The following is a 24,934-nucleotide window of genomic DNA, read 5'->3' as shown; positions in this document are numbered from 1 at the left end:
TGATCCCTCTCTTCCCAACCTCCGCAAAACATGCAGCAGTGCAGTTTGAGGCTACTAATGGCTGCAAAGGGCACCTCTCTCTCTATCCCTCCTCCTGGTCTGCAGCATGGGCCAAGATAACCCAGAACATGCACTGTGCTGCCGGACCCCATTGCCTTCTCCTTCTTCATGTGCATTTCCACTTTGAAACAGGAAGCATACCAGTAAAGAGAGGAGGGGGCTATAGGGCTTAGCACTGCACATGCATGCTCAGAGTTCAAATGGCCCACACTGCTGGACTCCATGCTGATAAACTAGGAGAGCTGGGAGCATCACCTATTCTCCATCACTTTCGAAGGAGGTCAGCTAAACTTAATCTGATGTTATTGGGCAATGCTGGCTTTGGAAATCTAATTTCTGATGGAATAAACAACTTTTATCACAACTCTGCCGTCTATAACCCAGTTCTTAGATGGGAAATATTTAAAGCTGTACTAAGGAGCAAAAAATTGCTTATTCTATTCACCTGAGCAGGGCTAGGATAGCCAAGCAGAAGATCTTTGAGGCTGAGTGTCTCGGTTTAGAGTTCCAGCATATACATGATTTCTCTAGAACAGTGATTCTCAACTGATGTGTCGCGTCACACCAGTGTGTCGCCAAGCACCAGCAAGTGTGTCCCGTGCTACCCGCAGCTGGCGGGGTGAAGATCAGAGCGCTGGCGGCCGCCAGAGACCAGGCCAGCAGGGGCCTGAAGATCAGAGCACTGCTGCCGTCGGAGACTAGGCCGGCAGGGCCGAATACTGGAGTGCTGGCCACCGCCGGAGACCAGGCTGGCGGGGCTGGACTGAAGTGCTGACTGCTGCCGGAGACCAGGCCGGCAGGGGCGAAGATCTGAGCGCTGCTGCCGCCGGAGACCAGGCAGGTGGGGGCCAAAGATCAGAGCATTGCTGCTGTCACCGGAGACCAAGCTGGCAGGGGCCGAAGATTGGAGCACTGCCGCCACTGGAGGCTGAAGATTGGAACGCTGTCACCGCCAGATACCAGGCTCGTGAGGGCCGAAGATCAGAATGCTGCTGCCGCCAGAGACTAGGCTGGCGGGGGCCAAAGATCAGAGCGCTGCTGCTGCCAGAGACCAGGCTGGCGGGCCAAAGACTGGAGCACTGTCGCCACCAGAGACCAGGCCAGCGAGACCTGAAGTTCGGAACACTGTCGCTGCCGGAGACCAGGCCAGCGGGAGCTAAAGACTGAGCTGTTCAGCTGAGGCCCAATGTGTGTGGGTGGTGTGTATTTGAAACTGGGAGGGTGTGTGTGTGTGTTTGTGTGTGTGGTGTGTATGTGAAGGAGGGTGGTGCTTCATTCTTCATGCCCAGTGTGTTTGTGTGTGTGTGTGAGAGAGAGAACATGTGTATGATTGAAAGCCTATGTGTGAGAGAGAACATGCGTGTGTAGAGAGCATTGTGTGACTGAGAGAGACTGGTCAGAGAGGCGACGTGTTTATGTGTGAGAATGACTGATCAGGGAGGTGACTGATGTGTTTGTGTGTGTGTGTGAGAGAGAGAGAGACAGAGACTGGTTGTGGTCCCTAAGTAAGAGGACAGGTACTGCTGCTTCTGGTGTGGCCTGCCAGGAAAAGGAGTAGGAGAACTGCTGGAGAGGGTAAGTAAAGGTAGCTTTTTAAGTTCAGTTTTCTTGATTGACTGTCATTTTAATTATTAGGTATTATGTGATGTGTCTGCTGTTTTGAAATATTTTATTGGTGTTCAGAGAATTTTTAATATTTTTTAATTGTTTTTAATTGTTAGATCTTCTGTTCACTAGCTCTTTGGAAACATTTATTCATTTATTTTTACAACTATAAAACTATGTGGTGATCAGGGGCGGATTGGCCTATCGGGGGATCGGGCATCCCCCGGTGGGCCGGTTGCTCTAGTTACATGGTCTGCCGAGCGCGGCCGTGACAGAGCTGCGCTCGGCGGACCACGTGGTATCTCCTGGGCCGGCCTGGGCAGCGAATCCCCAGGCCGGTCGTCATCGGGAATCCACCCCTGGTGGGGATCTATAGCAGCTTGGCTTTTTCTGTTTCCCTAATTGGAGGTAAATTGGTGTTTAGGACCTGCTTTAATATTTGTAGTGTTGCCTTTTTTATATGTAGGATTGTTCAATTTGAGTGCATGCCATAATGTAGGTGTAACTTTGTGCAGATTAGTTTATGTGCATTATTGCAGATCCTGGGACTATGTTAAGTGCTATATTTCTGCTTCCATTTCTCCAGTTTTGTACTGCATGCAGAGTGGCTTTATTGAGTTTCCATTTCAGTTTCTGTTTCCATATTTATAATTTGTGGTCTTTCTGTACTTGGTGAAGGTTGATTTTGTGTGAGTGACCTAGGTGAGGTATTTAACTAGCATATAGGCTAGTAAAATACCTCACCTTATTTGTTGTGTTTTCTCAATAGGTGTACTTGTGCCAAACTGCTATCTTTTTAAAAGTAGGGCAATTGCGCCTGATAGTAGAGGGAGTTTGTGTTGCTGTTATTGAAATAACACCAGAATATATATTTTTGTATGGTGAGTTGTTCGGGGAATGTTCTAGTTCTGCTTTATACCCATTGCTGAGGGTCGGGGGTGGAGTTGAGGTTCCTGTGGATGCAAAGTGTACATTTACATTTAGCCTTGTGACAGTCAAATGTTCAGGGTGTCACGCCTGTGAGAACTATCTATCAGGTGTGTCCTGATAGAAAAAAGGTTGAGAACCACTGACTTAGGGAATATGAATGTGCAGCATCTCTGATATCTTTGTATTTTGCATGGTACAGAAGGAAAAATATTTTTGTTTCTATTTCTCCAGTGTTGCACTGCATGCAGCATCTAGCTTCTCAGGGTTTCCAGTTTTTATCCAAGTTTTGTCTGTGTGTTTGTGGTGAAGTATTTTGGTAGTGTGTTTTTTTGTGTAGTGATTCTGTATAGTTTTTGTGTAGCAGTTCAGCTTGTTCTGTTTTCTCGGTAGGAGGTGTATTGGTATTCTAGGGTCAGATGTAATATTTGCAATGCTGGCATTTCATAGGTCCTGCAGCCAGCTGCGGGGGGGGGAGGGGGGGGGCTGGACCCTGATTGGTTGCCCCTTCCCATCTCACTCCCAAGGAAGGTCCTGCACGTGAGTATTGGCACCATATTTTCCAGTGTAATCCCAGCCCCGGCTACGGGTTGCTACCTGATAAAGCTATAAAAGTATTTGCTGTACTTGTAGGGACAGGAACCCTCCCAGGCTAGCTTGAACACTGACCCTTCCTTCCAGGGCCTGGATCCTTGGTTGAGTATGGGGGGTGGGGGGAGATGACTCCCAGGGTCCCAAGAGCTAAGGGTGGCTTCCGTGCATCCTTTATCTGATCCCTGTGGTGCCCAATGGTATTCCTGTCCCAATGTGTGCTGGATGTGCCAAAGAAACAACTGGAGTCACTGCGTTAGTGTCCAAATTAATCTTTACTGATTAAAATGAGGCAAATGGCACAAATCTCAATCCACAAGGATGTTCACTTCTCACAGTTTCCTCCTTTATCTGTAAAGGAAGGTCAAATGCCAGCCAGGCGTCCTTTACATGGGCAGAACCACCCCTTCCACCAGCAATGCTATAATGTTGCAGTCTCTGCGCAGAGAAATAAACTCTCTCTCTCTCTCTCCCCGGGGATTTGGAAGCACCGGATGGGTAACTTCTCAGATATTAGGCTTTGCTTTTACTCACAGTTTGTTGATTCAAACTTGGTTATTGGTGCAGTCCTTGTTATCTCCTTCTGATCCCTGACGGGAGGGATTCCTTGGAACAGGATTCTTAATGCTCCCAGCAGGAAGGAAGGGCAGTCATAACTTCCTCCTGGAGGTTTACAAAACTCAGAAAAACACTGGGGTGGCTCACAGCAGGTCACTGACCCCCCCCCACCCCCCCCCCCCCCCCCCCCCCCCCTTTCCTCACTGAGTCTAACGGAGGTCAGGTCTTCCCTAACCTGCCCAGGACCAGGCCCAACCCCGGGGTTCCCCATTCCCTGATCCAGGAACTGAGCAGGCTCCAGTAAGGCCCCAATACTTAAAGGGTAAAAGTTCCAAAAAAATGACCCAGAAGGGAATAACCCAAACCAGCCAGTGAGTGGACTGGAAAGGAAAACCCACTCCTGACCCCAAACAAAGCTTTCTTGGCTAAAGCCGGCTGAGCCTGTAAAAACAACAAAATCTTAACTCTTTTCTCCCTTTGTACTCAGTACTGAACTTCTCTGGTGCGATCCAAGAAGTGCCTGGGTTACACCAGAAAAAAACCCCCCACTGGAAAGAGCCCTTAGATATATGAGACAATGTTATTATAAATATGGAAATAAAACTGGGTCATTAGTAGGGAAAAAAAAGTACAGAGCATCATGATAAATTCTGAAAAGATGATGGGGATGTCATGGGGAAACATGAGGAAATCAGCAACCTTTTTCTATCTCACGTTACCGAGCTTTATGGTAACCAAGGGAGATGATTGGAGGGCAGTATTAAAATGTATTTAAACAAATGGCAACTCCCAAATCTTTCGGATGATTTTGTCACAGTGCTTTTGTCCCCTGTCACACCAGTGGAAATTCAAAGAACCATTAACTGACTGCCCATTGGGAAATGCCCTAAGTCGGATAGCTGTCATTTAGATATTTTACAAAAAATTTCTAGAAGTGTTCTCAGCAATGTTAAAGGACGTCTTCAATGACTGGTGTCATGTGCTGGTTTCCCAACCTACTCCTGGAGGTATACCTATCTAGTCACATTTTCAGGACTGCTACAATGAAAATGCATGAGATAGATTTGTATTCACAGGGTCTCCAATGTATGCAAATTGCCATGCATATTCATTATGGATATCCTGAAAACCCGTACCTTCAGGAGAGGGTTGGGAAACATTGATTTAGGTATAACTAGGACCCCTCCCCACAGAGATTTGATTACACAGACTTAACTGAACATTATACAATGAGCATTATACACCGAACATTATTCACCACATTACATCTTCCCCCTTTTCTATTATGAACACTTTCACATACTAGACAACAAATCAGTACTTCTGAACAACCCACTGGGCAAAGAGTAGGCTATCATAAACCTGAAGCAGATGAAGATTGTTCTGCAACAGATGTCCATCTTCAGACTATTAATCCAGTCTAACAAATGTTTCACTATTCGGCCTGATCCAGTAGTCGTGATCTTTTGCAGATCACTGCTTTGAACAGGCTTCAGATAGCCTGGCAGGTCTGGAACCAGTCTCCTGGATTGCTACAGGATCTATTTCACAAGTAATGGGCTGGATATGCTGTTGATTATACCTGGTTAATGTGCCATCTGAGATCTGGAGCAAGTCAGAGTGTAATGTGTCATATTGCCCTATAACTATGGCTATCCTGTCTCAAAGCTTCTCATCATCTGTTATGAGATGAACCAGGTTTCCTGTAATGACAGCTTATAGCATTTTCACTGAATGATGTCTACTGCAGAAAGTCTCATAGTTTGTGTTTAGCTTTTGCATCATTTGTTGGACAACAGTAAAATCAGATCACTGTGGTGCAGGTGTCACTAGCAGTGAAGCATCAGTATGGAGACGTAGCTGCATTAGCTGGACTCTCCCTCGTAAGTTCTGCTAGTATATTGGGGTAACTCAGAAGGGTAAGAAAGGGATTCTGGTTGATACAGGAACTTTTTTGCTGTGGTTAACACTTTTTCTGCTATTCCATTCGCTTGGGGAAAATATAGGTTCATTATCATATGGAAGACATCATATTGAGCTTAAAGGTAAGACAACAATTGGGTCTTGATCTGGGGGCCATTGTCAGTTACCAGGGTCTTGGGTGATCTAAATCAGACAAAGAGGCTCTTAGGGCTTCCAGTTATTGCTGCACTAGAGAGGGTAGTTACATACAGGATTTAAATCCAAAGACAGCAGTCAATAACTATTAGGTAAGTATTATGTTTAATGTCACATAGGTCAGCTGTCACCTTTTCCCAAGGAAGATCAAGCAGCTTTGACACGAGGAGGGCCTTGAGCTAGATAGGTCTACAGATGAAACAATGTTGACAAGAGAGAACATTTTCTTTTATCTGGCATCCAATGCCTGGCCACCAGTTTGTTTCTGCCTCTCCCTGCATTTGGCAAGCCCTAAATAACCATAATGTATTCTCTGCACTATGCCAGCTCTCGAGCTCTTAGGAATGATGACAGTCATAATGTGTCAACATCTCATTTGACTGACTGAGGTGTCCTCTGACTGAATGATATTCTTTTGCTACATCCAGCACATTTTGACCCCAGTCTGGCCAGCCCATCTTTAGGACAGCTTGAAGTTTGTCATCAGTCTGTTCTGCTGCCACAGGGACTGCCATTATAGGTCTGTGCATTTCTGTTTCCTAGACATTGGCTGAAATTTTCTGGTTTGGTTCTTGAAGGTCAGAGTTGTGCTTTGGGTACCAGGGTAACATGTCTTCTAATAGCAAACCCTGGCGCTATTCTGTCACAGGATTGAACCTCATTAGGCAGATGAGTAATCTTTGGCATCGTAAAGGTGCTTTATCTAGGTATTTTCTGTTGATAAGGCTAACAATAGGCTTATAGTCCATCATAAGCCGATAGCTTTCAAAGCCATAAAGGTACTGATAGACTCTTTCAGAAGCCCAGACACTTATCAAGCATTCTTTTTCGATTTCAGCACAGTGCCACTCTGCCTCAGTAAAAGTGGAAGAACAGAATGCTACTGGCTTGAAAATGTTATGTTCCTGCATTATTAGCACATCTCCTATGCCTTAGCCGCTTTCATCATTGCTCACCACCATTGCAAGTTAGGGCTGAAGAATGCTAAGATGGAAAAATATGGAAATTTCAGAGCTTCAAAAGCTGCTTTTTGAGGCTGGTACTGCATCTATCCATCTAAGAGCTACCAACAGTAGCCAATAACTTGACAGATGCACCGATTGTGTTGATCCATAAGAAGGACAAAGATGAGCTTAATCCTAACTCGTTCTTTTTCTCTGATTAACACATCAAGATTTTGGCTAATATACACCAATTTTTTCTGGAGAATATCATGCTATTTATTATGAATCCAGATCAGACATGAAGCGAAATGCTGACAGATAACACTCGAAGGCCTCTAAACATTGTTCATTTGGCTAGGAGGGAAAACATAACTGGTGCTGTGATATTGCAGAATGCCATAAAAAGCACTGGATAGGCTGGGGTGGCTGTTTTTATTTGCTGTGTTAACTAGGTTTGGATTTCCTAATAAGTTTGTTGAATGGAAATGGGCATTATACATTAATCCTAGATCCTGGTGAATGGTGTTTCTTACGTTTTGCTTTTCCTATACTGACTGGAATAGGCAGGGCTGCCCCATATCCCCTTCTCGATCTGACTGTTGAATCCCTGACACAAGCTATATAGGAATCAGCATGTCACTGGCTTCAAAGTTAATGACATGTCCCTTAAGATATCATTAAATACCAGTGATATCTTGCTGTTTATTTTACATATGTTTACCCACAGAAAGGGGCTTTTTGATTATTACTCATCCTCTGCTTGGAGGGTAGAGGAAAGGGGTGTCACACTGCCCTTTTGAGTCAGTCTGCAAGCATGCAAGCCCAGTATATTGCATATACTGGGCATTTAATATATGTAAATCTATCTCATGTATATTCATTGATGATATGCTAAAACTTTGATTGGCTGTGGGGTCACTAGGATAGGTTTGAAAACCTTGCATTGTATGGAAAGCCAAATTCTTTTCCAGTCTTCTCGTGGAGGGATCTGAACCTCATCCTGGCCTCAGCAAATAAGTCTCTAAAAGGTTGATGGGTTTTTTGTTCCAGTTTTCAGATCAGAAACATTCCTCTCATTGTCCTAATACTACTACTGAGAGCCTGTATCTTATGATGCCAAATTCTTTACTCAAAAAATTATTTTTAAAAATATATTTCTAACTACTTGCCCCAGACAGGATTATAAAATTATATTTTCATTTGAAGGATAGCAGGAAAGTCAAATGACTGTTGTCATGGTTAAAAGGGGAGGTGAAAGGGGATATTTTAGCTAAAAGAACTTCTTTCAACAATTGGAAAGAGGATCCAACTTAAGAAAATAGGAAAAAGCATACGCTCTGGCAAGTTAGATGCAAAACATTGATAAGGTGGGGGAAAAAAGAGAACCTGAAAAGAAGCTGGCTGTAGAGGCAAAATTTCAAATTAAAACTTTTTCAAATACAGCTGTAACCAAGAGCCATTCTTTGGTTACCAGTAGGCCCAGGGAAGCACTACCGAGAGCAGGTTAGTGGATGCGGGGAGAACCCGTAGGGGGATGGCCATTCCCAGGCCCTTCAAAGGAAGGGACTGAATCTGAATGGGCTCTCCCCGCATCCACTAATCTACTCTTCTTAGTGCTTCCCTGGGCATACAGGAGGCAGTCGTGTATAATTTTTGGAGAGTCAGGAGGTGGTAGGCGTTTACCTTTTATTGCATTTTCAGGCCCAGTCAGTGGGATCAGGCTACCCAGCCTAGGAATCCTAACCAGTGCTGGGAAGGTGTTCCTGCCAGTCTACTCCCTAGCTGGTCTGGATACGCTTCTGGGTTGTTTTCAGGATTTAGAGCTTTTCTTGGTGGGAACCTCACTAGACACCTGGGCCTTTCTTGGACTCAGAGCATGGGGAACCCTGTGTTTGGCGAGCCCAGGGATAGGGAAGACCTGCCCTCAGAGATGGTGACCCGTTGTGAGGAGTAACTCCAGTGTTATATTTGGTTAAGGAAAAAGGGACATTGAGTTTAGCCATCCAGGAGGAATATTTTTGACTGCCCCTTCCTTCCTGAAAGGGAGCAGGGTAAGAAACCTGTTTCTAGGTATCCCTCCCATAAGGGATCTAGAGGAGAGCCAGAGACTGAGATAATCCAAAGAGAGGAAGAAACTGCTAACCATGAGTATAGAGCTGTAAAGAGATTAGAGGACACCCATCAGGAGTCTTCAGCCCCTGGAGAAAGGAAATGTATAAGGACATGATTTTTGGCCATCCGTGGAAAGGATTTCCTGCCCAACTTAAAGGCTGCTTTGCCCATCAGGACTTTCATCTCACCTAATCCAGGTAGGATCCTTTGCCCTGTGAAAGATTCCTGCAAAGACAGAGGCAAAGTTATTATTAAGAAGAGAAAAACTGTGGTTCTGGAACCATATTTATTGTGCCACCTGCAACTATTTTATATAGCAAATTTAAGTTTGGACACTAACCCGGTACATCCAGTGTCTTTATTTGGGCACACAGGAAGAGAAGTGACCCCTCTCCTAGCGATAACTAAGAGGAAGTTAGCCATCCCTGCACTGGAACCTGAAAGAAACCCTTTCCCCCCAAGCCAAAGGATCCACACCCTGCGGAAGGGCAACAGAAAAGAGCTAGTCAGGGTTCCTGCCCCAAAGAGTTTATAAATTCTTTTATGGCCCTACCCGTGCAGGACAGGCACAGTAGGGAGGGGTTATACATCAAAGCATGAAGCCTGTAAGGGAGTCATCTGGGTCATTAGATGATCAAGGGGTAAAAGGGGCACTTAGGAAAAACAAGGCCATAGTAGAAAAACGAAATTCATTCTTTCTTTGGTGTTTACTGAGGAGGATGTTGGAGAGATACCCATGCTAGAAATGGTATTTAATGGTGATGATTTGGAGGAACTGAAGCAAATCACGGTGAACCTGGAAGATGTAATAGGGCTGACTGACTAACTAAAGAGTAGGAAATCACCTGGACCAGATGGTATACATCCTAGAGTTCTGAAATAACTCCTAAATGAAATTGCAGATCTAGTACTAGTAATTTGTAACCTATCATTAGAATTGTCTATCATACCTGAAGACTGTAGGGTGGCCAATGTATCGACAATTTTTAAAAAGGGCTTCAAAGGTGATCTGGGAAACCAGTGACCCTGACGTCAGTGATGGGAAAAATCATAGCAACTATTCTAAAGAACAAAATCACAGAACATATAAAAAGACATTGTTTAATGAGTCACAGCCAACATTGATTTACCTAAGGAAAGTCTTTCCTCACCAATCTGCTACATTTTTTTTGAAGGGGTTAATAAACATGTGGATAATTGTGAGCTGGTGGAATGCATTCATTTGGATTTTCAGAAGGCATTTGACATGAGAGATTCCTGAGAAAATTAAAAGGTCCTGAGATAGGAGGCAATGTCTGATTATGGATTGTGAACTGGTTAAAAGATAGGAAACAGAGAGTAGGACTTAATGGTCAGTTTTCTCAATGGAGGAAGGCAAACAGTGGAGTGCACCAGGGATCTGTACTGGGATTGATGCTTTCTAATATATTTATAAATAATCTGGAATAAATGAGGTGATAAAATTTGCAGATGACACAATTATTCCGAGTTGTTAAATCACAAGCGGATTGTGAGAAATTGCAGGAGGACCTTGCAAGATTGGGAGATTAGGCAGCCAAATGGCAGATAAAATTTAATGTGGACAAAATGATGCACAAAGGGGAAAGTAATCCAAACTGTAGTTACACAATGTTAGGTTCCATAACAGGAAAAGCATTTAGGTATCATTATGAACAATACTTTGAAATCCTTGACTCAGTGCGTGGCAGCAGTCAAATAAGCAAATAGAATGTTGGGAATTATTAGGAAAGGAATGTAGGATAAAACTGAGAATGTCATAATGCCTCGGTATTGCTCCATGGTGAGTCCACACTTGTAATACTGTCTACAGTTCTGGTCACCGCATCTCAAAAAGATATAGCTAAAGTGAAAAAAGTAGAGATATGGGCAACAAAAATGATATAGGGGATGGTACAGCTCCCCCATGAGGAAAGGCTAACGAGGTTAGAGCTCTTTGGCTTGGAGAAGAGATGGCAGTGAGGTCATGAGAGAAGTCTATTAAATCATTAATAGAGTAGAAAGGATAAATGTAAATCAGTTGTTTACTCTTTCAAAATATACAAAGACTAGGGGACACAATCATGAAGTTAGTAAGTAGCACATTTAAAATTGGAGAAAATATTTATTCACTCAGGGCCAGATTTTAAATCTTACGCGCGCAGGGTACATTTGTGCACGCTACCCGGCGCGTATAAATGTACACCCGATTTTATAACATGCGTGCGCTGCTGCGCGCATGTTATAAAATACAGGGTCGAGGTGCACAAGGGGGTACACACTTGTGCACCTTGCGCGCACCGAGCCCGAGGGGAGCCCCGATGGCTTTCCCCATTCCCTCCAAGGCCGCTCCGATTTCGGAGCGGCCTTGGAGGGAACTCTTCTTTCGGTCCCCCCACCTTTCCCCTTTCTAACCCACCCCCCAGCCCTACCTAAATCCCCCCCACCTTATTTTATTTTTTACGGCTGCCGGCATGCGAACGTCCGGCATGGCTGCTGTGCCGGAGGACTCGGGACTGCCCCAGATCGGCACCACGCCCCCGTCCCCGCCCCGGAACGCCCCTTTTTCAAAGCCCCGGGACATACGCGCATCCCGGAGCTTAGGCTCGGTGCACACAGGGGTAGGTTTTCGGGGGTTACGTGCGAAACCCTTTGAAAATCTACCCCTATATGCACAATTAAGCCAGACAGTGCCTGGCCACCCATGAATCTGTTAGCATTGACCCGGTTGGTTTTTGGGAAACTGTGGCCTGCTGGTACCAACCTGGCTACCCCATAACTTACTGTATCACAAGGTTTACTGAACTTCTCTTTCCTGTTCATGCCACATCCTTTCATATTTTTTAATTTTAAAATTTGATTTATATAAAACTTTGTAATTATTGTTTGATAAAAGTGCTTTCAAATCAAATTTTAAATTAATTTTAACATATTATATTTGAATTCCTTCAAGCTGCCTCTCTGCAGCCCATTTAAACCTCCAGAAACAGCAGTGGTCATGGCAAACGTCACCAGCTACCTCGCACACATGCTGCAGCTGATTGGCGACATTGGCTATGAAGTCATACATGACATCACATGCACACCGCACAAATCAGTTAGCACCCATTTTATGGGAGGTGAAATGTGAAGCCGCTCCAAGGAAGATGTGGAAGCGCACGGCATCACCTTACAATATTTAAAAAAAATAACATGGTAATATTGAAAATGTTGACCTGATACAAGCTGTTCAGTACTGCCGGATCTGGATCGCAGAAACATTACATCTATGGAGCAAAGTCCTCTTGAAAGTCCCTTTATCTACATTTTGGTATCTTACTTATGGAATCATAGTTCATTGCTCCTTTAATAGGAAAATTGGTTTAATGGCTAATTTATGCACAGTGATGCAAAATTACCCCCAGAGTGGTTTACTGAGCTTTAGGAGAAATCCTCAGACGTGAGTCAGGCCTCTTCTTTCCCAGTGGTTGTGTCTGACCCTGGAACAAGTCCCCCTGTGCCCCTGAGTATGGAATCATGGTTTTGACCTTGGCTTAATCTTCACATTGGATCTTCCCTGTAATTGCTGTTTGATAAACATGTTACATGCTCAGCCCTTAACTCCTTCCACAGGGCATTAATGCCAGGAAACACTTTCCCTATCAATCATCTCCACATAATCTAAATGACTTCCATACATGCTTGGCTCTCTTGTTATGTATTATTTATTATAATTATTTCATTCTATATTGAAGAATTATGCAATTTCATTAAGCTCTAAAATTCCTTCTTTTACACATCCAAAACTGCTCAGCCTTTGAAGAATATGGATGACAGACACTGCACAGACAGCTCACTGCCTCCTACCCCCACACCACCATTTTCAGGGGTCTGTTTCTTTCTGAAACATGTGATAGTGGACAGGTGGCAGTTGTAAATCTTCCTCTTCATCTCCTTCATCACTACAGACTATTTCGAAGGCCAGAGTGCTGAGGTGTGATGGGATTTCTTCCCCTGTGATAGACCTCACGAGGTCCGTTACCCTAGGAAGACAAAACACAAGTGTGCTTTCAGACAGAGAGAGACCTGGTAAATTGCACGCGTGCGTCCACACACAGAAAATAGTGAAAAAACTGGAGAAGAGGGCGGAGGACACACACAGGGAGCAAGCTGGGGAACACAGGGAAAAGCAGGGAACACAAACGGAAGTGAGAGAGGGATACCCTCACACACAGAGGAAGCAACAGGAGTCGCACCAATAAAGGGTATGGGGGGAGGGGGAGGGGATATATGCATATTGTACATTAGATGGAGCAAGTCAGATCAAAAAGAGCAAGCGACTGGGCCACCTGCACACACAAATGCAATACGGTGCACCCACCCAGTGCACGTGTTTACTCGCGGTTGGGTGCGCGCTTTGGGTGAGCAAGAATAGCATCCGATACAAAAAGGAGATTAGCGCACCCTAACAAACGTGTACCCTCTAGAGCCCAACGCATGTAAATCATGCGTTGGGTAATTGCCAGGTTCTTGTGGCCTGGTTTTGGCCTCTGTTGGAAACAGGATGCTGGGCTTGATGGACCCTTGGTCTGACCCAGCATGGCAATTTCTTATGTTCTTAATCCCATGTAGATGAAGACATTAACTATTAACCTACGATGCAGGAAAATGCCCCAAAGGCCGAGTGTCCGATGCATATTTTTTGACGCGGGGGAATTTAACTCCAGGTCCAGAGGTGGAATAAAGTTAACTTGTAGGCGAGGGCTTATAAAAAACATTAAAAAATACGGTCCTCTGAGTTGTGATAAATGTGTCCCGTCCTCCCTTAGTATCATCTGACTCTTAAATTTACTACTTGCAGTGGAGAAAAATATATGTATATTGATTTGATTAAAAAGCACACTTTTCTTATGACTGCACAATTCAGACACCCATAGCAATGAGTGCCTGATATAATAAACTTCATCACTGAAATTAGCACCTTAGCAAAATAACCAAAAAGAAGCATGATGAAAACGGACACTCATACTGAGCACCCGCTGCAGTCGTGGGTGCCTGATGCAATAAGCGTTTGAGCGCCAGAGACGCACGATTCTACCTTAGCGCGCCCTTTTTTTTACGCTGCCCTGATTTTCCTCCTAGTTCAAATACTGCATCAGGCACACAGGGGATGTGGCTGCGCGCGCATCAGGACAATAGGCGTTCAGTACGGGTGCCCGTTTTGAGCATGTGTCTTATTGCATTGGCCCCGGAGGGAGCAGTGGACAGTCACATACACAAGAGGGGTGAGCAAAGGACCCAGAGAACATGAACAGGAGACGTGCCTTCTTTTCTAGGCAGTTTCACACATATTATTCACAAGTGGAAGTGATATCGTCAAGGGACCAATCTCTGGTCTAGTTTAACACCAGGCTCATGTGTTCATTCCTGGCCATAAAACTGCAAATAATTAGAACTCCTGGGACCCGTTTCTTGCTTTAGAGAAGTTGATTATTCTAGCCCTTTGCAAAAGCATAGAATTGGTGTAAATCTTCTAAAGACCTAGAGGTCAGAACAACTAAAGGGACCACAATATCACCACGCCTGGTACAAGTGCCCTAATGCAGACATTGTCAGAAATACCATACAGGGACCAGCAGCAGCAGCAGCAGCAGCGGAAAAATCCCTTACAGTTAGCACCAGTAGAGAGGTTCTGTACACGGACCAACACCAGGGACCAGCGCCAGGAGCGAGATGCTGTACAGAGACCAGTACCAAGACAGCTATATTGTATCTGGCGACCAGCGCTAGCGCAGAGATCCTGTACAGGGGCAAGGGCTGGCAGAATCGATACCAGAACTGGCGCTGGCAGAGATATTTGGTATCAAGAGACTGTAGTGTCATAATATACTTGGGCAGAGTTCCTGCTGCTGGCAGGGAGAAGGGGGGTCTGAAGCTCAGAAATGCAGGCTCTGGGGGTCTGTTGCTATTTTTAAGAAGGGGTTAGGGAGGGGGCATGCTGGCTCAGGAAGGAGAAAGGAAACAGCAAGCACAGGATGTTTACTCTTACAGCCCAGCCATCTGCAGGCTGGAGGGATGAATCCTTTCAGCTGTTGTTGGAGAAATAATTCCATCTACTCTGCAAGTGCTGAATGTGAAGACCGGCGCAGACAGTCCCAGCCCCACATCTGTACCCGATTACACAGCGGAGCAGGTAGCACACTTCCAATGCCGGATATGGAAGCTAGTTGTGTCGTTGAGGTGCATTAACAGGCCACATTTATTTATGTATTTATTTTTAGCTTTTATAAACCGACGCTCCTGTTGTAAGAGTACGCAGAAATGCGTTAGCATGTTTATAGTAGCAAGTGGTTAAAATAACTAGCTCCTGGTCACTGGTTACTGCCACTCATGCAGAGCTAGTTAGTTACAGTGGCTAACTCCTGCCACACGTATGTAAGTGGTTGCTGTTCACAGAAGAAAATCAGTCTATTCTGAGCATGTGTGTGTGTGTGCAACACAGTGTCAAATTCTGTCCCCTGTAAATAGTTTGCCCTTTAGTTGCATGGCTTCTGTGGCTTCAGCTGGCCTGAGTGCCCTCAGTGTGATAGAGTTCTCATTAGGCCTCGCCTGCCTGTGAGGTCAGTGTAGTGGTAGTGTGCTAAGGAGCAGCGCCACTCCCCCACTTGAGAGGGGTGGTCGGAAAATACAAAAGACTGCTCCCACATGAAACAGGAGGTAGACAGGAGTCAGAGATCCCAAGATCTGGAGTCTTGCCTGTGGCGTGGAGCTATCTCTTGAAAGAGTGTCTCCAGGGGCCTTTCCCTTCACAGAGAAGGCTCAGAAGTGAGTTGAGAAGAAGATGTTCCTGGGAATGTAAAGAGAGTCCTACAGAGCTGAGGAGGCGACAGAGGAAGGACAGCCTTCCTGGGAAAGTCTACCAGAGTGAAGCTGGGAGCCTTAAGGAGAAAAAGTTTTCTCTGGAGAATGTGAGGACCAGGGTACTGGGAAGTGCCAGGGAAAGGCAGACTTTGGCGAAATTTCCAAGGCAGGTTTAGTGATTCAGTTACAATCAGCCTGAGACACCAGAGAAATAAAAGAAGAAAAGGACTTTGGAGGAAAAGATTACAGCTTCCAAAGAGGTACTTGGGGGGGTTCAGGTTGGAAAGGGTTCCCGGCTCAAAGAGCTGACCTGTTTTGGGTGAGAAGGCGAAGAGAGACTGTTTTTATTTTTGTGTCTTTTTGGACTGTTACCTTTGGAGCACTATTCAGAAGTGTATCTTGTTGGACTTTAATTTCCCTTACATTAGTCAATAAAGAAGATTTTTATTTTGAACAGCAGCATTGATATGGATCATGTCTTCTTTGAGAGTACTTGGACTGGTGAGCAGAAAGAGCCCCTACGAGTACAAAACCTTAAGGGCCTTAAAAAAAAGTGAACTTTTCTTCGCTGTAAGGAAATACCGGCAGGTGATGAGGCCTTGCATGGTCCACAGCCCTCTTTTGTTGCCCCTGTGCCCAGAACCAGAATGGGCTTTGGGTCTACATGTGTCTAACTCAGCACTTCACAAACCTGCCCCCGTAACACCATGGCCAGTCAGGTTTTCAGAATATGTATTTATTTATTTAGTTATTTATTTATTTATTTATTTATTATTTTTATATACCGACATTTGATCTCAATCGAGATATCACATCGGTTTACATTCAGATACATTTCTTTATCCCCAGAGGGCTTACAATCTAAGTTTTTGTACCTGAGGCAATGGATGTACAAATAATGTAAGGACCTTGTAGCTGCTAATTACATTTATCCCTGAATCATACTATTAGTCAGAGATGGTATTGCCCTAGTTCCATGCAACCTTGCTGGCTGTTTACATTTTTTGTTTTTGCCAGTTAGGGTGTCCAAAGACCTATATAGGGATGTTGAGTTGCTTCTAGGTTAGAAAGGAGCAAGGAGAGACATGTAGGGTCTCTGAAGAAGTGAAGAGCTATAGAAACTTGTCTCAAGAAAGAAAATGATTTGAATAATCTAATTCTCTTTGCCTCAGGATTAAAACAGTGGTGTCTTATCTGCAAATTCTGGCAGGACAAGCCGTTTTTTCTGTGGAAGATCACCAGGGTACAAGATAATTGGGATGTTTCCCATCTGGCATCAAGGCTCTAACCTATGTGTGTTGCATGGTATTAGAAGTAACCAATTTACTGAACTGCTGTGTTGGACTTGAAAGAGGTGGAAATTGATCAGTGCCAGTAGAAGACCTCTGTACCTTTGTCTAGCCTCCAGGGTTGAGACATAAGAACCGCCATACTGGATCAGACCAAGGGTCCATCAAGCCCAGCATCCTATCTTTGACAGTGCCCAATCTATAAAGGTAATATATCACAGAAGGTATATCTTGTTTCCTAATACCATTAAATCACAAACTCATAAAGAAACACTACTTGCTCTATTTCACATAGTACGTTTATTAATACAAAATTCTCTTTATAAACAACATATTATTAATACTAATACCACTTTACCCCACATAAAAATACCCCCACATACCATCTATATAAAATCAGACCCACATCATTCACACCATACACACACCAATTATCATAAAAATCCAACAAAACATCGTTATCGAGCATGTGGTGGAAGAGGATGTAAATGACATTGATATTGAAATGGGAAGAATTATGATGTAGGATGGATATGTAAATGTTCTGAGAAACATTCCCTGAGGAAGCCTTATTCAGGCGAAACAAATGGGGATCCTGTTTTGTTGGATTTTTATGATAATTGGTGTGTGTATGGTATGAATGATGTAGGTCTGATATTATATAGATCAGCGGTTCTGAACCGATGTGTTGCCACATACCGGTGTGTCACGGCTCCCTGTGTCCCACTGCCCCGCTTGTACTTCCCTTTTCCCCAGGGGCGGGACTGAAGAGTGGAGAGATCTGTGCGCCACCACCGGAGCCAAGGCCAGCGGGGCCAAAGAATGGAGAGAGACCCTGCGCACCGCCGGAGGCCAGGCCGGCAGGGCCTGGAGAGACGTTGCACACCGCCGGAGCTCAGGAGGCTCCATGTGAGCTTCTGTGTGTGTGTTTGGTAGAATGGGTGCCTGGGTGCGTGAGTGGCAGCTTTGTGTGTGTGTGGTAGAATGGGTGCCTGGGTGCGTGAGTGGCGGCTTTGTGTGTGTGTGGTAGAATGGGTGCCTGGATGCGTGAGTGGCGGCTTTGTGTGTGTGTGTGTGTGGTAGAATGGGTGCCTGGGTGTGCGAGTGGCGGCTTTGTGTGTGTGTGGTAGAATGGGTGCCTGGATGCGTGAGTGGCGGCTTTGTGTGTGTGTGTGTGTGGTAGAATGGGTGCCTGGGTGTGCGAGTGGCAGCTTTATGTGTGTTTGGTAGAATGGGTGCCTGGATGCGTGAGTGGCAGCTTTGTGTGTGTTTGGTAGAATGGGTGCCTGGATGCGTGAGTGGCAGCTTTGTGTGTGTTTGGTAGAATGGGTGCCTGGATGCGTGAGTGGCAGCTTTGTGTGTGTGTGGTAGAATGGGTGCGTGAGTGGCAGCTTTGTGTGTGTGTGTGTGTGTGTGTGTGTGTGTCTGTGGTAGAATGGGTGCCTGGGTGTGTGAGTGGCAGCTTTTTGTGTGTGTATATGGGAGAATGGGAGAATGCAAGAGCACTTGTGTGTGATTTGAGAGCTTGTATGTAAGTGACAGAGCATGTGTGTGATTGAGAGAGAGAGAGACTGGTCAAAGGTGATGCGTTTCTGTGAGAGAGAGGCTGGTCAGGAAGATGACTGGTGTGTGTGTGTGTGTGTGTGTGTGTGAGAGAGAGAGACAGAGACTGGTCAGAGAGGTGACTGGTGTGTGTGAGGAAGAGATACTAGTTAGGGAGGTTACTGGTCTGTGTGAGATAGAGACTGGTTGTGACTGGTTGTGCGCCCTAAGGAAGAGGACTGTGAGGACAGAACTTCAGCATCCACTGCTGCTTCTGGGAGTGCTATTGGCCTGCAAGGGAAAGGAGTAGGAGAGTTGCTGGAGAGGGTAAGTAAAGGAGGCTTTTTAAGTTTATTTTTCTTGATTGACTGCCATTTTAATTATTGGGTATTATGTGAATTGTCTGCTATTTTGAAATATTTTATTGATATTTGGACAATTTTAATCATTTTTATGAGTTTTTAATTGTTGGATGTTATTCTCTTCATCAGCTGTTTTGTAACATTTATTAGTATAGTTTTACAATTATTTCTGAGTGGGTATCTATCTATAGCAGCTTGGCTTGCTCTGTTTTCCTAATAGGAAGTGTATTAGTGTTTAGGGTCTGGTTAAATATTTGTAGTGGTAAATTACTGTCTTTTCATAAGGAGGGGTATTGTGCCTGCCAGTAAAGAGAGTATGTTTTGCTTTTACTGAGAATGTCATCAGAACCAGAATATCTTTTTTTGTATAGTGAGTTGTATGGGTAATGCCCTAGTTCTGCTCTGCACCCATTTTTGGGAGTCGAGGGGATTCCTGAGGATGCAGAATGTATATTTACATTTTGTCCATGAAGGTCACATGTTCAGTGTGTCACGCATGTGAGAACCATCTGTCAGGTGTGTCCCTGCTGAAAAAAGGTTGAGAACCACTGATGTAGATGATATGTGGGAATATTTTTAAATGGGGTAAAGTGGTATTCGAGTATTAATAATATGTTGTTTATAAAGAGAATTTTGTATTAATAAACGTACTATGTGAAACAGAGCAAGTAGTGTTTCTTTATGTGTTTGTGATTTAATGGTATTAGGAAACAAGATATACCTTCTGTGATATATTACCTTTATGGATTGGACACTGTCAAAGATAGTATGCTGGGCTTGATGGACTCTTGGTCTGATCCAGTAGTTCTATCCTGGACGGGATTCAATACGGGAACTCGGGCACCAAGGAATGAAGAGAGACTGAAGGTGCCTGATGAAATGAAAGGCCTGAGCCTTAGCAGTCCACGTCCAGAGGATAGGGACGGAAGCGTCACTGATTGGCAAGAATCGAGGCTGGCGGCAAGTGGAAGTTGTAGCAAGCAAAGGAGAACTCTGAACTTGGAAAAATCTATAGTGTAGCCAATCGTAGCAATGGTCAGGGCATGGAGATAGTAGGCGTGGTCAGGTGAAGCAATGGTCAGGGCACGGAGATAGGTGTAGTCAGGCGAAGCAATGGTCAGGGCACGGAGATAGCAGGCGTAGTCAGGCAAAGCAATGGTCAGGGCACGGAGATAGGAGGCGTAGCAAGACGTAGCAGTGGTCAAGGCTTGGAGAAGGCAGGCAAGGTTAGACGTAGCAATGGTCAAGGCTTGGACAAGGCAGGCGAGGTCAGACGTAGCAGTGGTCAAAACCAGGAAGTCAATCCAAACACACAGACTAGATGAGCAGGGGAGACAGGAACCAGGAACTATGGAGAATCAGGAACATGGAGCAAGGTAGACGAGGATAGCAAAGAGTACTCGGAATACGAGGACACCTGTTTCAAAGGCAACGCTATGGAGCGAGGCCTGAGCATTTATACCCTGAAGGATCTGACATCAGCATCCGGGTCCGTGGCCTGGTTCCCACCGCGGGCCCCTTTAAAAGAATCACCGATGTGCGCATGTGTGCCTAGGAAGGGTTGTGGCGCTGCTGGCGTCTCTCTGCGGACCATGCGGAGAGGCCGGACGAACAGAGGCATCTTGGCTGGAAATCCCAGGTAGTGTGGCAGGGCCTGAGGCGCTGGAGGGAGCCCGAGGTCGGAGCTGGCGGCCCATCGCCACCAGCGACGGGGGAGCTGGAGACTGGAGTCCATCTAAGGAGGTGAGAGGGCCGCGCCGCGGGGCTGCTGCGGGCGGCGTGCGTAACGGTTTCCATCTCTTTCAAGTCCAACACATCAGTTCAGTAAATTGTTTATAAAGATAATTTTGTATTAATAAACGTATTATGTGAAATAGAGCAAGTAGTGTCCAATCCATGTCATAAGTATCCAGCAGGATCCCAAAAAAATAGGTCTAAAACAGTGGCGTAGCCAGAATTGATATTTTGGGTGGGCACAAGGTTAACATGGGTGGGCTGTAGGCATGCAGGTCTACTAGTTGTTTTCTTACTGATAAATAATGCCATATACTGCACTCTAGAATGGCTTTCTAAGTAATGTGCAACAGCCATTATGTATCATGTATGAAACTTTAAAATAATTTGCTTCAATTATTTCTAGCACTTACCAGCATTAAAAATTCCTTATTAATCAGAATTTATTTTATATTTATTACAGTTTGTAAATGCACAAGTATAGAAATCAATCAGATCCAATCATGTAATAAAACAAAAATTAATGTATTCTTTCATGAACCATCTTTGCAGAAACCCAGAAATCTTCATAAGTACAATAAAATATAATTAATCATCAGAACAGGTACAGCACAGAGCTAGGGTAATTCACATTACAACTAACATGAAAAAAATATTCAAATTCTGGTGTCACCTCAGCAAAAAATAACCCCCCACTGCTATTTTGTGAAATAACACAAACTCTTGCAAAGAAAGAGGCATCTAGAACCTTGCCATACAGTCACAGCACTGACTCTCAGGATTCAAATAACAGCAACCTTATGAAAAAGCAGCAATGCAAATACTACACCCAGCCCTAGAACATTAATACATCACCTACGGGAATAACAGAACAAGCAGAACTACTACTACAGAGAAACTACACACTAGCAGAAATACTGCATTTAAGTCACACAGACAGGCAAAACTGAGACCGACCCTTACCTAATATAGAAATAAGACTATAAATTAGAAACAGAAACATGCAGATAAAACCAAAATAGAAAGCCTGAGAAACTAAAATTTCTGAACAGTGGAATACTTAAGAAAGAGCAAAATATAAAAATATAAGAAATGCACATTCCCAAAGATGACATATTTAAATTGCTCGTAATAATAAGGCTAAAGTACAACAGATTATCAACAAAACAAATCACAGTGAATTACGTTTTTTTGTATCATTAAGTAGACCTCATACATAGGCATAGATGTGAATGCTATTCAGCATAACGTTTTACACCAGTAGTATAATCATGGGTCAGAAAATAATTTTATATGCTTAGTGAGTCCAAAGCGAAAAGAATTCAAAGTTGATGTAGCATGACATTTCTCATTGTTGCAGAATTTCTTAACGCATGCCACCTTGTATATATTATATCTTTGTTCTTTGTATATATTGTATCTTAGTTTATTTTTGAAGAAGCCCCCTAGCCCAGTTCATTTTCTGATTCCCTCAACTTCCTATGCTTAATTTATATTGTTACTTTTGTTCTATGTTGATCCATTAAGGTTTAAGGTTACAACGTAAAATAGTATGATACCCCTGTCATGCTATCACACCTGTTATAATGTGAACCGATGTGATGTACTCCAACGAATGTTGGTATGTAAAAGCTAATAAATAAATAAAATAATAGTAATGACAACATTCAATTTCTTAAGATAATGTAGGAATGTGAGAAAACACATTACTTCCATGTTGGTGAAAATGCCAGGAAAATCATCTCACAGATGCCGAAACACAGTCCGTGTCGGGCTAGTACACCTCGAGCCTTGTAACATCTTTAACTCTCAGGCGTTTCTTCACATGCAAAAAAAGCTAAGTAGCTACATTATCTTAAGAAATTGAATGTTGTCAATACTATGATGAGTTAAGAAATTCTGCAACAATGAATACAATGGAAAATGTCATGCTACATCAACTTTGAATTCTTTTCACTTTGGACTCACTAAGCATATAAAATTCTTTTCTGACCCATGATTATACTACTGGTGTAAAACGTTATGCAGAATAGCATTCACATCTACGCCTAAGTATGAGGTCTACTTAATGATACAAACATAATTCACGATGATTTGTGGTACTTTACGATTCTTATTATTACGATTTTATACACGGCTACTACCTGTCCATAAATTTTGAGAGAGCGGTTGTGTTGCTTATATTTAAATTGCTAACATCTCAAAATAATTTTTTTTTTACCTTTGTTGTCTGATCTTTGTATTTTTCTAATCAGTTGGTCCTGGTCTCTTTTCCCCATTTTTTCCCTTGTCGCTCATGTCCTAATTCCTTTTCAGTGTCTTTCTTCTATTACTGTCTTCTTCCCTTCCACACACACACACACACACACACACACATACACGCTTTCTCTCACAGACTCCCTCTCACACACTCACGCTCTCACTCTCATATGCTCTCCCCCCCCCCCCCACACACACACACAAGTTCACATTCTCTGCAGACACACATACAAGCTCTCAATTTCTCACCCCTCCCCAGGCTTATATTCTTATGCACACACAGACACACATCCAGGCACCCATTCTCACCCACACACATAAACCCAGACTCCCATTCTCACTCACAAACCCATGCTCCCAGTCTCACCCACACATACACACATTGAAGCTCCCATTCTCACCCATACATACACACATTTAAGGTCCCATTCTCACCCACACATACACACATTCAAGCACCCATTCTTACCCACATATTCAAGCTTCCATTCTCACCCACCCACATAAACCCAGACTCCCATTCTCACCCACACACAAACCCAGACCTAAGTGGTAACTTGTAGCTCTGTAGTGTTATGGCAATCAGAGCAAGGACATTCAGGGGAGCTTTGTCTAGAATTGTGACACCAATAAACTGGAGCTGAACTAAGACTGCTGTAAGGTGGGTGAGTAGAGGATAGAGGCTATTGGAATGAGCTGGATGCATAGCTACATGCAGGCCAGAGTGTGTGGATGTGAAAGCAAGTTCAGTTGGTTGTCCTGAAAGGGGGTTTGACTCTGGGATGACTTGGAATACATTATGCAAAAGAAGAAGCCACACACAAAATGTAGTAAATATAACCGTTTTATTAAAAAAGAATTTGATTAATAAATATAATTTTTCCAAACAAAAATGGGGATAGGGAAAGGAAAACGTAAGGACATGACTATATACATAACAAAAAGATGCCCGAGGAACCTCAGGATAGGTCCTGATAGGCTTAGGGGACTGGGGCACTGGTGGTCAGCACATGGCCACCAGCTCAAAAGTAGCTATGAGGCCCTCTTGAGCATGGACAAGGCACTCCACCTCTGCCACTAGCCTCCTGAGGTCAGCTCGCAGCTCGTCAACTGCTTCCCCTATCCCCTGAATAGCGGCATCCATAGCCGTGAGTCTAGGCATCTGGGTTGGAGCAGGTGCTCAAGCCACAGAACCAGCCTTTGCAGCCACGGGTTGCTGCTCTGATTCAAGTGGAAGCTGATCAGCGAGCTGCTCACCTTCCTTCCCCGGTAATGGCAGAGCACCCTCAGGACCCAAGCTCTGAGGTTCTGGAAGAAAATGGAAGGAGGCCCTAGGGGGGGAGGTGGGAGGGGACAGGAAAGGAAAGCTGGAGGGAAGGAGCCAATCCAGTGGAGGCTGACAGGGGAGGTTTATCCTCAAGCAGCCCGAGGCTGCCATATTGGGGAGGGGGGGGGGGTGAGGGGGTTTTTTTTATGGCTGGCATGCTATTGTAAGTGGTGGAAGTGGCTGAGGGCCACCTGCAGCCGGAACTGCAGCTTCATTGGCAGGAGGGTCCAGGTCCACTGCCTCTTCCCTCTTTCTCCTCCAAGGAGGATCTGGTGTTGTCTGTGAAGAGAGAAAAAGAAAGCATGTGGCAAGCCATCGGCTGGTGTGCACGGTGGTGTGACGTGCAGCATCATAAAAACGGTGAGAGGGCCTTCCATTTCTGCTGGGGTGGGGGTGGGGAGGTGATGGGATGGGATCCTAGCGGTGGGACACCCATCTGCTCCCAAGAGGGTACAAGGCCATATATAGGTTCTAACAGACATGGAGACTTCTGTACAACCGCTCTCTACTTCGCGTTGCCTACTTAGTGATAACGAGGACAAGTCAGAAGTAGGCTCTGTGGCAGCCTTTCTTTGGAACGTGCCTTGCATTCCAAAGGTCAAGATGCTGCCACAAATTAAAGGGACTCCCTGGTTTACTCCTTTTGCTCAGACGTAAAGAAAAAATACA

At 44.5% G+C, this 24,934-nt stretch overlaps 1 protein-coding gene across 1 annotated transcript in view; it reads right to left on the bottom strand.

The window, feature by feature from the left end:
* Positions 1 to 12,598: 12,598 nt before the first annotated feature.
* The window catches only part of UBA7 (ubiquitin like modifier activating enzyme 7), a 426,723-nt gene continuing 414,387 nt past the window's right edge, over positions 12,599 to 24,934 (bottom strand). Inside the window, exon 25 of the mRNA XM_029599673.1 lies at positions 12,599 to 12,934. Coding sequence (XP_029455533.1) covers positions 12,775 to 12,934 — 160 coding nt within the window. The 3' untranslated portion in view covers positions 12,599 to 12,774. The remainder of the gene's footprint in view (positions 12,935 to 24,934) is intronic.

Source organism: Rhinatrema bivittatum, chromosome 4 (assembly GCF_901001135.1).
Source record: "Rhinatrema bivittatum chromosome 4, aRhiBiv1.1, whole genome shotgun sequence".
NCBI lineage: Eukaryota > Metazoa > Chordata > Amphibia > Gymnophiona > Rhinatrematidae > Rhinatrema > Rhinatrema bivittatum.
This window is presented reverse-complemented; position numbering and strand designations above follow the sequence as displayed.